General features: G+C 41.9%; 1 protein-coding gene across 16 annotated transcripts in view; it reads right to left on the bottom strand.

Moving 5' to 3' along the window:
- Positions 1-14,850, bottom strand: part of zmynd8 (zinc finger, MYND-type containing 8) — a 57,865-nt gene that overhangs the window by 11,475 nt on the left and 31,540 nt on the right. For all 16 annotated transcript variants that reach the window (XM_012971649.3, XM_012971651.3, XM_012971650.3 and 13 more), the window contains 9 exon segments: positions 13,762-13,910; positions 9,412-9,630; positions 8,217-8,330; positions 7,578-7,670; positions 7,013-7,100; positions 5,700-5,755; positions 3,900-3,977; positions 2,820-2,935; positions 1,031-1,512 (listed from right to left, as the gene is read on the bottom strand). In XM_012971649.3, coding sequence (XP_012827103.2) covers positions 1,031-1,512; positions 2,820-2,935; positions 3,900-3,977; positions 5,700-5,755; positions 7,013-7,100; positions 7,578-7,670; positions 8,217-8,330; positions 9,412-9,630; positions 13,762-13,910 — 1,395 coding nt within the window.

Raw genomic sequence — 14,850 nt, 5'->3', positions numbered from 1 at the left:
ATCACTGTTTCCCAGGCTCCTAGAGATCAAGTTAGGGCAGTGGTGGGCAAACTTATTAGTCAACTGAGCCAAATATCAACAAAACAGCAATTGAAATTTCTTTTGAGAGCCAAATTTTTTGCAGATTGTCACTGGCTCACTCGTACATGAAACGAGCGAGCCTCCCCTGCACTGCGTATCCCCCGTAGCCCAAAGACCACCCCCTCCTGCTGATATTTGCTACAGGCAACAAAAATGTGATTGCACTGTACATGCGAGCCCACACCTGGAAGAGCCAAATTCAAGGCGCTTAAGAGCCGCAGTTTGCCCACCACCGAGTTAGGGGAAGACTTCTATAGTTGGTCTACTAGGGATACTGGCAGATTTCATCATCTGGGGGCTTATAACCATTTTGTGATCTTCAACCTTAACCTCTTTGGCTTTAGGGTGAAGACACACGGAACTACTTAGTAACAGCTACTTGTCACGGCTACTAAAATAGACAATGCTGATGATTTACTGATAATTGTCTGTGTGTTTTAGCAGAGGCAATTCTCAGTACTGTCTATGGCAGGGTATTTTCTGGCGTTTAGTAGCCGTGACAAGTAGCTGCTACTAAGTAGCTCTGTGTGTCTTCACCTTTAAGATTCCAGTGCTACATATATTATAGTTAAAGTGACAGTATCATTGTAATTGACTCTACTGCTTGACCAAATCCAATAGGTACCCAATGATTTATTTTTAAGTGGTTCTGTTCAAATGCCATAATAGTTTTGCAAAGTCTGTCTACCAAGCTGTTTAAACTTTTTTTCTGTCAGTATATGACATTAGTGGGGGTGGGTAGCTAAGGGTACATAGCCACCTGCCCAAACCCTGTAGATGCCAGAAAGTAACTTGACCAATTGGTGAAGCCTGAAACTGTGACCTTAAGGAACCCTAAGCTATACAAAGACTTGCTTAGCAGGCTGACAATATATGATATGGCTAAGGCAAGGCTTGCAGGTAATGTTATTTAAAGCTTGTTTCACTATAATCCCACTACTTTTCCTACCTGTGCTCTTATCTGTAAAGTCCATGGATTCCTCACTTGCACTAAAGTGACTTGATGCTACTTTCTTGTCCGCCTCCTGTTCCACATCAGATCCAGTGTGAACAGAAGAGTTTGTGCTCATCGGTGAGCGTGGCATATCCGTTAAAGAAATCCGCCGCCCGCCACTACTATTCAGCATGGGTTTGCTCATCAGAATTTTTGGCGAGGCTGTCATGTCAAAGTTCAGTTTGATTTTCTCCTGTTTCTCTGTCTTGGCCGTTCCAGCACTTGGGTTCCCAGTATCCAGCAGCATTTGGTATTGGTTGTTAGGCGTGTAAGGTGTCCGAAAAGGGGCGTAATTAAAAACCCCAAACCTCTTGCGGATGTTCTCCACATAGACCTCCATCTCCTGCATAGCACTGTTGAAAATGCTTTTTGTTTTCTTTACAGAGAAGGGGATCTCTTTAGACATGAGGTAGCAGTTATTCATTGGTACCCAGGCCCTGAAATCATTAAGAATCATGTTAAATAACTAACACATTTACATTAAAATGATACTAATGATCCCCTAACATTACACTAAATTAAGATTCATAAAACCTACATAATTAGAAAATCTATTGGGTTTTGTTTACTCCTCTATTGTTTAGCAATGTCTTTGGGACTCCTCCAGTTACATGGGAGTAGGAGAAACAATAGGTTACCTGAAAGCAGTTCTAATGTGTAGCGCTGGCTCCTTCTGAAAGCTCAGACTCAGGCACAATGCACTGAGATGGCGCCTACACACCAATATTACAGCTACAAATACATTTGTTCAAGAATAAAATTTTAAATGGTAGAGTGAATTATTTGCTATGAAAACAGTGTAATTTAGAAATAAAAAGTACCCCATAAAAATCATGACAGAATCCCTATAAATGATTTTCATATATGATCTGTGCCACTGTGACAGAATGCTCTGTTATACAGATAGCTAGAATCTCAGCCATAAAGCAGGGCAGGACTGCTGCTTACAATGGGTATCAGATAGGATCTGTGCCACTGTGACAGAATGCTCTGTTATACAGATAGCTAGAATCTCAGCCATAAAGCAGGGCAGGACTGCTGCTTACAATGGGTATCAGATAGGATCTGTGCCACTGTGACAGAATGCTCTGTTATACAGATAGCTAGAATCTCAGCCATAAAGCAGGGCAGGACTGCTGCTTACAATGGGGGGGGATCAGATAGGATCTGTGCCACTGTGACAGAATGCTCTGTTATACAGATAGCTAGAATCTCAGCCATAAAGCAGGGCAGGACTGCTGCTTACAATGGAGATCAGATAGGATCTGTGCCACTGTGAAAGAATGCTCTGTTATACAGATAGCTAGAATCTCAGCCATAAAGCAGGGCAGGACTGCTGCTTACAATGGGTATCAGATAGGATCTGTGCCACTGTGACAGAATGCTCTGTTATACAGATAGCTAGAATCTCAGCCATAAAGCAGGGCAGGACTGCTGCTTACAATGGGGATCAGATAGGATCTGTGCCACTGTGACAGAATGCTCTGTTATACAGATAGCTAGAATCTCAGCCATAGAGCAGGGCAGGACTGCTGCTTACAATGGGGGGATCAGATAGGATCTGTGCCACTGTGACAGAATGCTCTGTTATACAGATAGCTAGAATCTCAGCCATAGAGCAGGGCAGGACTGCTGCTTACAATGGGGGGATATATAAAGCCTTGCTAATAACCTGCTCCTTGTTTATGATCTGGTGTTTCTGAACATATTAGCATTATCAGAACACTGAGAACTGTTCTCCCACCTGTCATGCTGGCCGAAGAATCGTGCATCAACCTGTCCATCCTTATCTCTAAGTGCTTTTGCAGGCCAGAAGGGAAATCCTTTTAATTTTGCCCAGACCAATGGGTGTGGATTGCTCTAAAGAGAAAACCAGAAAGAGTTACATGATGTACAATCAGGAATCAGATCTATGTAATATTACTGTGGCACACAGCTGTCTGAATGTTCCATGTGACAGGCCGATCATCTAATATTTTACAAGTCTAGGGAGTTGGAGTATAGAAGTCAGTGTTGCCCTGGGCTGGCTGTGAGCCAGAAAAAAATTTCCAGTTGGATGGTCCTTTGGCAGCAGATCACAACACTTTCAAAAATATACAGTATCTATATTTTAAAATCACTAATAAAATATTAAAAAATATAATTTATTTTGCATAGACAATGCTGCAACAGGAACAAGTCTGCACAGAGTTTTACTTGTCTTCGCGGCCTGTACAGAGATACAGATATGGGACCTGTTATCCAGAATGTTCAGAACCTGGGGTTTTTTGGAAAAGGGATCTTTCCATAGTTTGGATCTTCATACCTTATGTCTATTAAAAAATCATTTAACTTTTAAATAAAGCCAATAGGATTGTTTTGCCTCCAACAAGGATAAATTATATTTTAGTTTGGATCAAGTACAAGGCACTATTTGGAGCCTAAGGGAGGTGGGTTTCCAAATAATGGATCCCATACCTCTACAATAAACTATGGCAGCATAGGTATTCCCCTGTACTAAGCACAATTCAGCAGGAACAGCCCCCTAAGTTTGCTCATAGCCTGTACAGAGAGATACCATAAAACTATGGCAGCGTAGGGATTCCCCTGTACTAAGCACAATTCAGCAGGAACAGCCCCCTAAGTTTGCTCATAGCCTGTACAGAGAGATACCATAATACTATGGCGCCTTTAGTGATATCTCCCCTGAGATCTGATTTGTAAGCAACAGATAACAGATCAAAGCTGCCGGTGAAAGAAGTCTCAGTAGGATAAAAGACAAATTAAAGTGACTAAGGATAGTGTAACGCCCAGTGTCCTATTCATAAACAAACATAATACTTACACAGGGTTCACAAAACCAATTCTCTCTTTTTTGGCAAGCAGCTAAATAACATTCAGGACAGACTTCAATTTCATTCATCTAGGAAGGAATCAATAGAATGAGGTTAGTATCGAGATGTTACCAATTGTAAAAACAATGCTGTGCAGCTGGGGGTGTATGTTGATATCTTCAGCATCCCATGAATGAGCAACTGTCATCTTTATTGGCCCTTATACAGAACAGTACAGTACAAAGATGGCAGTTTTTGTCTGTGCACCGAAATTCTCTCTGTTTGTATATGAATATATTTAAACATATGGGTGCGAGCTGCCAATTGTTTCACTTGTACTTAATGTGATTTGGGAGACTTTGCCGACATTGTTACATGTCAACTGCTCCCTCTACCTTTTGACTGCAAGCGCATGTGAGTAGGGACCTCACATTAATTATTATAATGTGATGTGTAACTTGGCGGCACTATATAAATAAATGATCATGATAACATGGACATCTTCTAACTTGGCTCTAGCAGAAATAATCACTGATACATTGTTACACTTTACACAGTTCCACTACTGAACACCAGGTGGCGAAAAATTAATTCACTAACAAATTGCTGCTCTTTGCAGAGCGATGTAGAGCCAAATATAAGCATGAAGGTGCTCCTGCAGCCCTGTTGTATGATCCCCAACACCTGCCAGACTCCAATGGATAATTCCAGCAGGCAGAAAAATCACTAGCAATGGTTTGTGAGTAGTCTATGTAATCATGAAAGTTACTCTCACGCTCTACATTTCATTTACAATCAAGTACCAGCCTCCAATATGTAGCCACACTGTATAACACAACCAACAACACAACCAACAACAGGCAAAGGAAAGTCCATTTATAGGTAGTGTTTGTATTTATTTACTTTGAGTGAAGCAAGTGGACTTCTCTGTATACTGTTATTCCTACACAAGGGTAGGAGCTGCCATATTGTTTGCCACAGACAGTACAGTATGAGGGTATAACTTTTATGAAGAATCACATTTTTCAACATTTTTTTAACATTTTTCACCTTCTGCTGTTCTTATATTAGTCCACAGGTAACTTTTAGGGCTCTGGCACACAGGGAGATTAGTCGCCCGCGACAAAACTCCCTGTTCGCGGGCGACTAATCTCCCCGGATTGCCATCCCACCGGCGAAAATGTAAGTCGCCGGTGGGATGGCACATGCTGCGCAGGCGATTTTGGCAAATCGCCGAAGTTGCCTCGCGAGGCATTTTCGGCGATTTGCCGAAATCACGCCGCCGTGTGTGCCACCCCACCAACGACTTACATTTTCGCCGGTGGGATGGCAGCTGATGGCAACTCGGGGAGATTAGTCGCCCGCGAACAGGGAGATTTGTCGCAGGCGACTAATCTCGCCGTGTGCCAGAGCCCTTAGGGCAAAGACACACAGAGCTACTTAGTAACAGCTACTTGTTACAGCTACTAAATGCCAGAAAATAACCTGCCATAGAAAATACTGAGAATTGCCTCTGCTAAAACACACACAGAGACAATTAGCAGCATTGTCTTTCAGCATAGAAGCCATGATAAGTAGCTGCTACTAAGTAGCTATGTGTATCTTCACCCTTCTAATATTTCAAACAATATGGCAGTACACGCTCATGTATAAATGAGCAGAAGAGTTCTGTTCCTGCACTTTGCTGCCAATCCAATGGGAATTCTAAAAAACATAAATCTGTACTAAAGACATTTTTTATGTAAGCACCTCTTTAGATTTGGGGCTTATTGTGCCAGTAATGCTCATGCCTCTCAGGACTGAAATCTTACCTCATGCTCACAAATCTTGATTATGACTTTTGCCGTTTGTGTCAGCTTGTGATTGCCTAACAAAGCAAAACACACAGAAATATGATCAGAACCTATTAAAAGGAACATAGATAAGGTGAGCATTGTCTGAATTGAACTGGCATGAGCAATGCATGTGTTGTTGTATAGGGCACTGTTTCAAGTTCTTTAATACCACATTTCTGAACTACTTACAAACGTGCCCAAATAGCCCCAGATTACATTGCCCTTAACCATTGCCTATGAGTATAATACATGTTTTTGCAGGTACCATACCTCTCCTGTCAGTAGGGCACAGCAACAGGGACCACCAAACTGGTGGGTAAAACACGCTAAATTCTGATTCTGGCCACACAGATAAACAAGCAGATCTTTGCCGGATTTGGCCACCCAAAGTGGGTTGATTGGGCCAATTGTGTCCTGCATCATCGTATATATGTTCTCCTTGCCTGACTGTATTTTCAAACTTGACAATTTTTGATCAGATATAGGCTGACTGGTGGGTACTACACAGGGCCAATTAGCTTACAACTCTTGGAGCTTGTAGAGGCTGAGGTGGTAGTTTTACCAGCCTGTGTTTGGCCTCCTTTATATTACAGACTGTGTTTTTTACCTAAGGTCCCCATACACGGGCCGATAGTAGCTGCCGATATTGGTCCCTTGGACCGATTCGACAGCTAATTGGCCCATGTATGTGCACTCCCGACAGGCCTGCCCGACAGATATCTGGCCTAAAAATGGACGGATCTCGATCGGGCAGGTTGGAAAATCTCGTAGGATCATCAACGAGCTGATGTGGTCCCCGGACCGACATTTCCTATACCTGCCGTTATAATTTGATCGTTTGGCCCTGGGGCCAATTACCCTAAATTCCCCTGATACCGCCCACCCGTGGGTGGGGATATCGGAAGAAGATCCGCTCGCTTGGCGACATAGCCAAACGAGCGGATCTTATGGTGTATGGGGACCTTAAGCAGTAGATGTCCTGGACACTACAGTGACCGTACAGTTGCAGGATGACAAGTGATATGGGGCACAAAGCTGTCTGCATCTGCTGCACGTGGCCATTCTCAGAACTAACAGCACCGTTGTAGTACTTGGGTCATGTACCTTTGGCACAAATAATTTGGCATAGCTTTCTGCAGGCCCTTAATCTCTGTAACATACTGTTACCATAGAGAACACAATACCTGACACTGCTGGGGAACCCAATGTCCACTGACAGCAACTGCAGTTTCAGCATATGATACTTCCACTGCTGCAACATTACATAATAATTCATACAAAGTACTCACCACCATTGTAAATAATGCAGTTGTGTAAAATCCATTTGGCTTCAGCCAAAAAGGCTTCTGTGCAACCGTACATTTTCTTTTTTACATTCTGCATAAGAAAAACAATAAAATATTTCAAAAGCATAATAAGCATCATAAGCTGCCACTGCCTTCAGCTGACTGGTCACTTCCTTATTACCTGGTCACTTTCAGCATTACCTACCATACAGTTACAGTCACCTTAGAAGTCATTCAAAGTTGCCAGGGCTTAGGCACGGCTTCATGTCACTAGTAACATGACCCTTAGGTCAGTAATGCTATACTTTAAACACAATATTATTAACATAAGTAAGGGTATATTGGCCCTTTATCTATTTAGCCACAAAATAATAATCCAGAATTGTGCCATCCTGCAGCAGGAGTCAGTCTGCAGGTTTGCCTGTGTTGCTGCCTTTTCTCTGAAGAGGGCACCATTACTGCCATGATCATAACCCCACAGAGGGGAAACAGTTGACTAATGATAAATTACTGAATTACCGACATGTGCCATGTTTAAACAGAAGAGGGCATACAGTGTCACACTTACCTTTTCTAAGGTACTTAGATCCATAGGATTAAATATATATTCTGCATAATCAGGGTGTTGCTCTAAAGATACCGGCTTCTGGAATGGCTCTGTCTGTGGAATATAAACAAATATACATTGTTTGCGGCTTAAGTAGCAAATGCAGGCAGATACTAATTACTAGGTTTACATTCCCATTCCACAGGCCCTTTGCAAAATTGCCAAAAGCTTATGACACAAAGGTTGATTCTCTCCTGGCATTTTTCAGCCGGTAGAGAAGTGGTCGATGTCCCATAGGCTAACTAACAAGCTGCATATTGTCTGCTAACTGGAAAGGGCAATATATGCAATTTAATCTGCACCCACACGGCAATGCAGAAACATTCTGTGGTTTTTGGTTAAGTGTCCACCACCAACAGTATAATGTAACAGTGCTAACCTTATCCACTGCTTATTGCACGGATCACTCACATCAGTTATCCCTGTGGCACAAGTGGTGTATTGACCACCATATTTTCATTGGCCAAGAGGCCACAGGGTCATGCTGAACTAATATCTGGTTCTAGTGCCACAGTGCTATTTGTTCCAACAGAGAAAACATACCATTGCAAAGAAACCTGCCACAACAAGGTAATAGGCATGCTCAGTACCCAGACTTACCCCCGGCTGCTTCATCTTCTGTAGTGCAAATTTAAGCAGATAAGACAGCTGTTCAATGGTCAGCATTGTCATTGCTTTGCTCTGTGTCTCTATGCATTCTGCAACTGTGATTTTCTACAGAGACAAAAGAAAAGGAAAAACACACATGTAAATAAACACAGATGTCTGGGGGGGGGGGGAGAAAACTGCAAAGCATCTTTGGGACACATTAAGGGCTCTGGTACACGGGGAGATTAGTCGCCAGCGACAAATCTCCCTTGTTGCGGGCGATTAATCTCCCCGATATGACATCCCACCGGCCAAAATGGATGGTATACGCGGTGGCGCGATTTGCGGAAATCGCCAAAGTTGCCTCGAAAGGCGACTTCGGAGACCCTTAAAAACACTGGGCCAATAAGCCACATGAACTGACTAATCTATTAGTGGGCCTAGTGCTGGTGTCAGATCTAATTTCTGCCACTGGTGTTTTCCCCTGGTAATATTACCAGCCCATTCCAACCCCTCCAGGAAATGCATATATCAATATCCATCTCTGACATTGCTGAAAGGGGTTAGGTGCAGGTATAAAAATCATGGGGGACAGGTAGATACAGTGCAGCACTATACATTCCTTCCCTCAACTGGAGTGTGCACATAGACTCAGAATCCAGATTTCTTAGCAAATATCCCATGGCAGCGTAAGGGCATTAAAAAATTTGTGTGGGAAAAATGTTTCTAAACAGGCACTTGATGGCCACCCCCCATGAGGCTGATACCATAGGTACAGGCTCTCAGGTTTGGGTAAGAAATTTCTGGGTTAGTGGGCATACATGAATTGATAAATTGCTTATCCCACAGTAATCCCCTGATCCATCAGTAATGCCCTGCCAATGGTCACTCAAAGCACAGTACATTTTTTTGTGGCAAAAAAAAAAAAAAAAGACTAGGTTGAGGAATAAGAATAATAATAAAATATTAAATACCTATTATAGTTCAGAATATCAGTCTTACACTGATATGCCTATTCCAGGGCTGCCCTAGCTTCTATAAAGGTTTTCAGTTTCTGCCTTGTTTGAGCCATTGTCTTGCTTCTGCTTCCAACAAGCCTTATTATCTAACCTAATCATTGTTATGTCAACCCCCTTCACTCCCCAAAAAATGGTTTGGAGATGTGACTGGGACATGCTGATTGGCTTCCTGCACTAAAGCCCCTTACCTCGCACTCAGGGCAAAACCAATCGCCCTCAGGTTCAGCGGTCAGTTTCAGACACTTAGCATGGTAAACTCTTGGGCAGAGCTCACAGCACAGAACTTGACCTTCCCGATGACAAACCCAGCAGTAGAAATCGTTTCGGCCATCCTGCGGTATAACATCAACAGGGTCTGTGGTGAGTGGCTGCTTCATATAGTAAAACGGACCATGCCTTAGCTCTGACTGAAATGTAGGCAAGAGAGACAGATTGGGGGGTTTTAAAAACAGATGCGCCATAACAGAGGGCAACAACAAAACAAGCAGAGAGCAAAGCAACAAACTGAAATGAATAGGAATAAAAATAATAATAATAGCAATACAGACAACAGCAAAGCATATGCAATGTACCCACGCCACCGGTTCAAATAAGGAACTTCCTGTTTACTGCCCATTCCGAAATTAAAGGGAAACAAGACCTTGAGTGAAGGGAACCTTTAGAAATCATCTAAGGAATGTTGGTACTGTTTTTAAATACCCTAAAATTTGTAAAGGACAAGTAAAGCTTAAATAACTGTTGCCTAACAGTACAAGGCTGATAAAATCAGCCAACTCAGTCCCTCCAGTCTGTCACCTGTATTGGACTTTATGAACTGATAGGTGGCTGAAAACAGGCCAGATATCTATAGGGGAGGTTAAATAATTCCCCTCATGGGTCTGCATAGGCTCAGGGTCCAAATAACAGGAACAACACAATTTGGTCCAGTGTGTGGGTGGCCAAATCAGGCAAGGATCTGCTCATTTGGATTGCTGTGTGCACCCAGTTTAAGTCTTATGGCACAGGGATGCAGTTACCGAGAACCCCCTGTGCCAGCTACTTTTATATTCATTGTTATTCTAACATGGCCCTAATTTTAGTGGAGTGGCTTGGAGAAGGAGGATCACCCCACAGACCCCTGAAGGTAACCGGTGGGGCACTTGAAAGTACTCCTGATACATTTCATCTAGTCCCCTAATGCAAGTGAAGTTGGGGCAATACAAAAAATTAGACCCTTATTTGTTGGCAGCAACTTAATGTGTTGCTTGATTTATGCTTATAAGGCATATTGCCCCTAAAGCAAGTGCTTGCATGTGGTTCACCTTCCAAGTAACGAATAGCAAGAAAGCAACATCATTATAAGAAATTGCATTGCTATTTACTTGTGTTGTTTATTTCTGACACATAAGTAGAGAAACTCTTATGGCATCACAGCAACAACAGGGGATTCTGGAAAATATATATATATGTAATTATTTTGCATTGTGTGGCTTTCTGCAGTGCTATGAAATGGGGCTTGGCCAGGAGAGGCAAATGTGCATCACAAAACCATGCAGACAAAATGATTACAAACAGGAACTACCAGATTTGAATTACAGGGAAAAATAAAACATACGGAACTGAAAATTCAATGCAAAGCATGAAATGCACATGGATTAAAAGGCAAACTGACACAGCATGGTGAATATTTGTCATCACTCCTATCATGATAGGATGAAATGCCTATGTATTTCTTTAGTTTTATAAAAGGAAACATAATCATTGTCCTACCACCAACTTTAAACTCACAAGATGTTTGTAAAATTGTTGCATACCTTGAAAAACTAAAGCAAAACCATCCTGATTCATTTATCATTCCTTATATTGATAGTAATACATTTAAAAATACAGTGTGCATAAAACAGTCCTTCTCTATACATATTGATGGAAGGTGCCATACTGTTTGCTTCTCTGAATGTTTGTATATTTATGTATGGGAGGGAGGTGCCATATTGCTTTCCTAAGACATTACTAAGGGTTTAGCTTATTGCATGCCCAGAACATTCCTTCTCTGTATATTTGTATTTATACATATGGGAGGGAGGTGCCATATTGTTTCCGTTAGACCAGGAGTAGGGAACCTATGGCTCGGGAGCCAGATGTGGCTCTTTTGATGGCTGCATCTGGCTCGCTGCCAAATCTTTAATAAAAAAAATAACGGGGGCTTGGCCTGTGCACAGCGTATAGAAGACGTGTTCTAAGCCTTAGAACACGTCTTCTATCCGCTGAGCGCAGGCCATGCCCTCCTCCGCATCCGGCATCCTTGGGACCCACCCTACCTTGTCCCTGCACTCGGCGGATAAAAGACGTGTTCTAAGCCTTAGAACACGTCTTCTATCCGCCAAGCGCAGGCCACGCCCTCCTCCGCATCGCATCCGGCATTCTTGGGACCCACCCTACCTTGCCCCGCCACATCCAAGGCCAAACATATTGTATGGCTCTCACGGAATTACATTTGAAAAATTTGTGGTGTTTATGGCTCTCTCAGCCAAAAAGGTTCCTGACCCCTGCGTTAGACAGTACAGTATGAGGGTGCAGCTTATTGTGTGCCCAGAACATTCCTTCTCTGTATATTTGTATTTATACATATGGGAGGGAGGTGCCATATTGTTTCCCTTAGACAGTACAGTATGAGGGTACAGCTTATTGTGTGCCCAGAACATTCCTTCTCTGTATATTTGTATTTATACATATGGGAGGGAGATGCCATATTGTTTCCCTTAGACAGTACAGTATGGGGGTACAGCTTATTGTGTGCCCAGAACATTCCTTCTCTGTATATTTGTATTTATACATATAGGAGGGAGGTGCCATATTGTTTCCCTTAGACAGTACAGTATGAGGGTACAGCTTATTGTGTGCCCAGAACATTCCTTTTCTGTATATTTGTATATCATCTGTTATTAGCATTAACGACCCTCGGGGAGCTTTTCAGCTAATTCAATAAAGCACCAAAAATCTCCCCCTGCTTCTTCCTACTAACTTATAAGGTAAATGCCTCACAGCAATAGCACTGGCACTTCAGCTCAAAAAAGGTTGTTCTAGTCGTTTTTGGGCTGAAAGTTGCTAGCAATAGCACTGCCACATGTTTGTGTGCCCTAAAGGCAGTGGCACACGGGGAGATTAGTTGCCCACAATAAATCTTCCCACCGGCAAGAATGTAAAACCAGTTTCATTTGTAAGGGTTAGTTTTAATCTAAATTACACATAGGCAAACAGTATTCCTGTATGCAAAAAGGCACAATGGGTAGTCCTGCGTGCATATCTGGTACTTTGTACCCATTACATCACAACACTGCTTAAAGGGGAACTCCACCCAAACACAACCTAAGCTTTTGGAAAGTAAACATAATTTCAAGCGACATCAATTAAAAAATATGCAGCCTTTTCATGATTTTAATGTAATAATATGGTTTGGAACAGTTCCCTAAGCCTGGCCCCCTGTTCTCCTGCTGATCTGGCTGACTACTTTGGAAAAAAAAAAAAAAAAAATTAACAGTAGTCGCCTGTCATAAGCCTGCCTTCACAAATACTGCACACGTTATGTAAAGGAGAAAAGGAACATCACAGTGCAATGCATTGTGGGTTATGTAGTTCCTTCATGCTGTCTCAAAGCAGTGGAGAAGTTGTTACAATTTCTAACAAATGTTTTAGTCCCTCCTCCCTTGCCATGATTTCAAATGATGCATTAAGAGAAGAACTGTTTTGCAGCTGGATTTCAGCATATAAAAAAATGGTGTTTATTCATACTTTTTGAAGGAACAAATAAAAGTGATAGGTATATTAGGGGTTCCTGTGTTGTGTGGGGATCTTTAACAAATTTTGTTTCGGAAGCCAGATCTTCCCTTTAAAGAGTGAGAAGGGGAAAACAGAAAGGGGTGCACATATACTGCTCACAAAGTTGCTTAGAATTATATTGTTTTGGGTGGAGTTACTTTCTAAAGAAAGATAATTAAACAATTACCCAGTCTCAAAAATCCTTACTTTTTTAACCAGAACAAAAGACATTATTTTCCAACTTATTATCTTAAAATGTAATAAGTTATTAGAGCAGCTCTATTGAAACATAGGTTTAATTTAATTAACTGCAGTACCAATTTTCCACTTGGATAGGTCAATAGGGGAGGATTCAGAAACTTGGATCAGCTACTGACCAGACCAGTGTGGGGAGAACAAAGGGCAAATACCACAGTTATAAATATGCACCTAAACTGTACGATATGCTGAATACATCTGTTCATAGGTTTTATTATATTATGTGCATTAGGGCAATCTCTCAACCTAACGTTATTTTTCCTACTGCAAACAAGAGGTTCCAGTCTCTTGGTTCAACCAATTTTTCCTGCTGTTTGTCTGGGACTCACAGGATGAGTGAATTAAGCAGGGGGGAAAAAGGCTGAAGAAACTCACTAATAAATACTGGAATCACTTGTTGCCAACAGTGAAAAAGCTGCATGGCTCCTCTCGTAAGGTTATTATTGTAGTTAAGAATGGAGTGCAAGTAGGAAATGCCTAATTACCTGTTCTTTATTATTACTGTTGATTACGCCAGGTTTCTTTTTCTTTTTGCTCGGGCTTGTGGAGGAATCTTGAGGGGAATGGCCATTGGATGAATGCTGGGGGCTGGGAAACCTCCGCTTTTGGCCGGGTCGTTCTGTGGAGCCAGGATCTGCAGGACATAAGAGATGTTTATTACAATTAACCATTTAAACCATTATCTATATGCAGAACTTGAAGCATAATGTGGGTTATATAGCAAGTAAAATAGCGGAGAGAAAACTCTCTAGTGAGACTTGGCAACCTATCCAATTTTTGCTATTACTATTCTAAAGGTAGCCAACCCTGACAGGCCTACCCAACAGACATCTGGACTTAAATTGACCAGATATTGATTGGGCAGGTTTAATCAGTGGGCAAATTGGGAGAAGATCTGCATATTAGGCGACCTCACCAAACGAGTGGATCTTAATGTGTATGGCCATCTTAACTGTGCTATGGAAGTGAAAGCTAGCCATGTATCTGATCATTTAACCCAAGGACAGAATTTCTTCCCTGAAGATCTTATGTTATTATTATTCCTTATTAGCACTGATATGGCACACAGACCTTTACAGGTATTAAATATAATTCATATTCATATCAGTCTCTGTCCCAGCAAGGTCCCTGTCACATGCAAATTATATATTTGCAGCCTGGACACAACATGACATTAGAAAGACTGTAATTTTGCATGCAGCACTGGAGGAATAATGGTTATAAAATATGTAAAATATGGAGTCCCTAGGCAGGGCACAGCCACCCAAAAGTCCCTAAGTTCCCGTGTCAAACCTACGCACGTCTAGGCTCTAGCGGTTTCCTGACTGTAAATAAGAAAAATTCCTACTACGGAATTATCTTTATATTGTGTTTTTCTCTCTTTAATTTTAACCACCTCCAGCCTGAGTTTAAGACTGGTGTTCTTGCCTGTTGGAATCGCCTACACTATATGATCAAAAGTATTGGGACACCTGTCTATCTCCAAAACCAAAGGGATTAATATGAAGTTTTCTTAAATCAAAGTTGATCCAGGGACTGGTCCTATTGCCATCTTGGAGTCAGGCAAAAATTAC

This window comes from Xenopus tropicalis, chromosome 10, assembly GCF_000004195.4.
Source record: "Xenopus tropicalis strain Nigerian chromosome 10, UCB_Xtro_10.0, whole genome shotgun sequence".
NCBI lineage: Eukaryota > Metazoa > Chordata > Amphibia > Anura > Pipidae > Xenopus > Xenopus tropicalis.
Note: the sequence above shows the minus strand (reverse complement) of the source record. Positions and strands in the feature narration are given on the sequence as shown.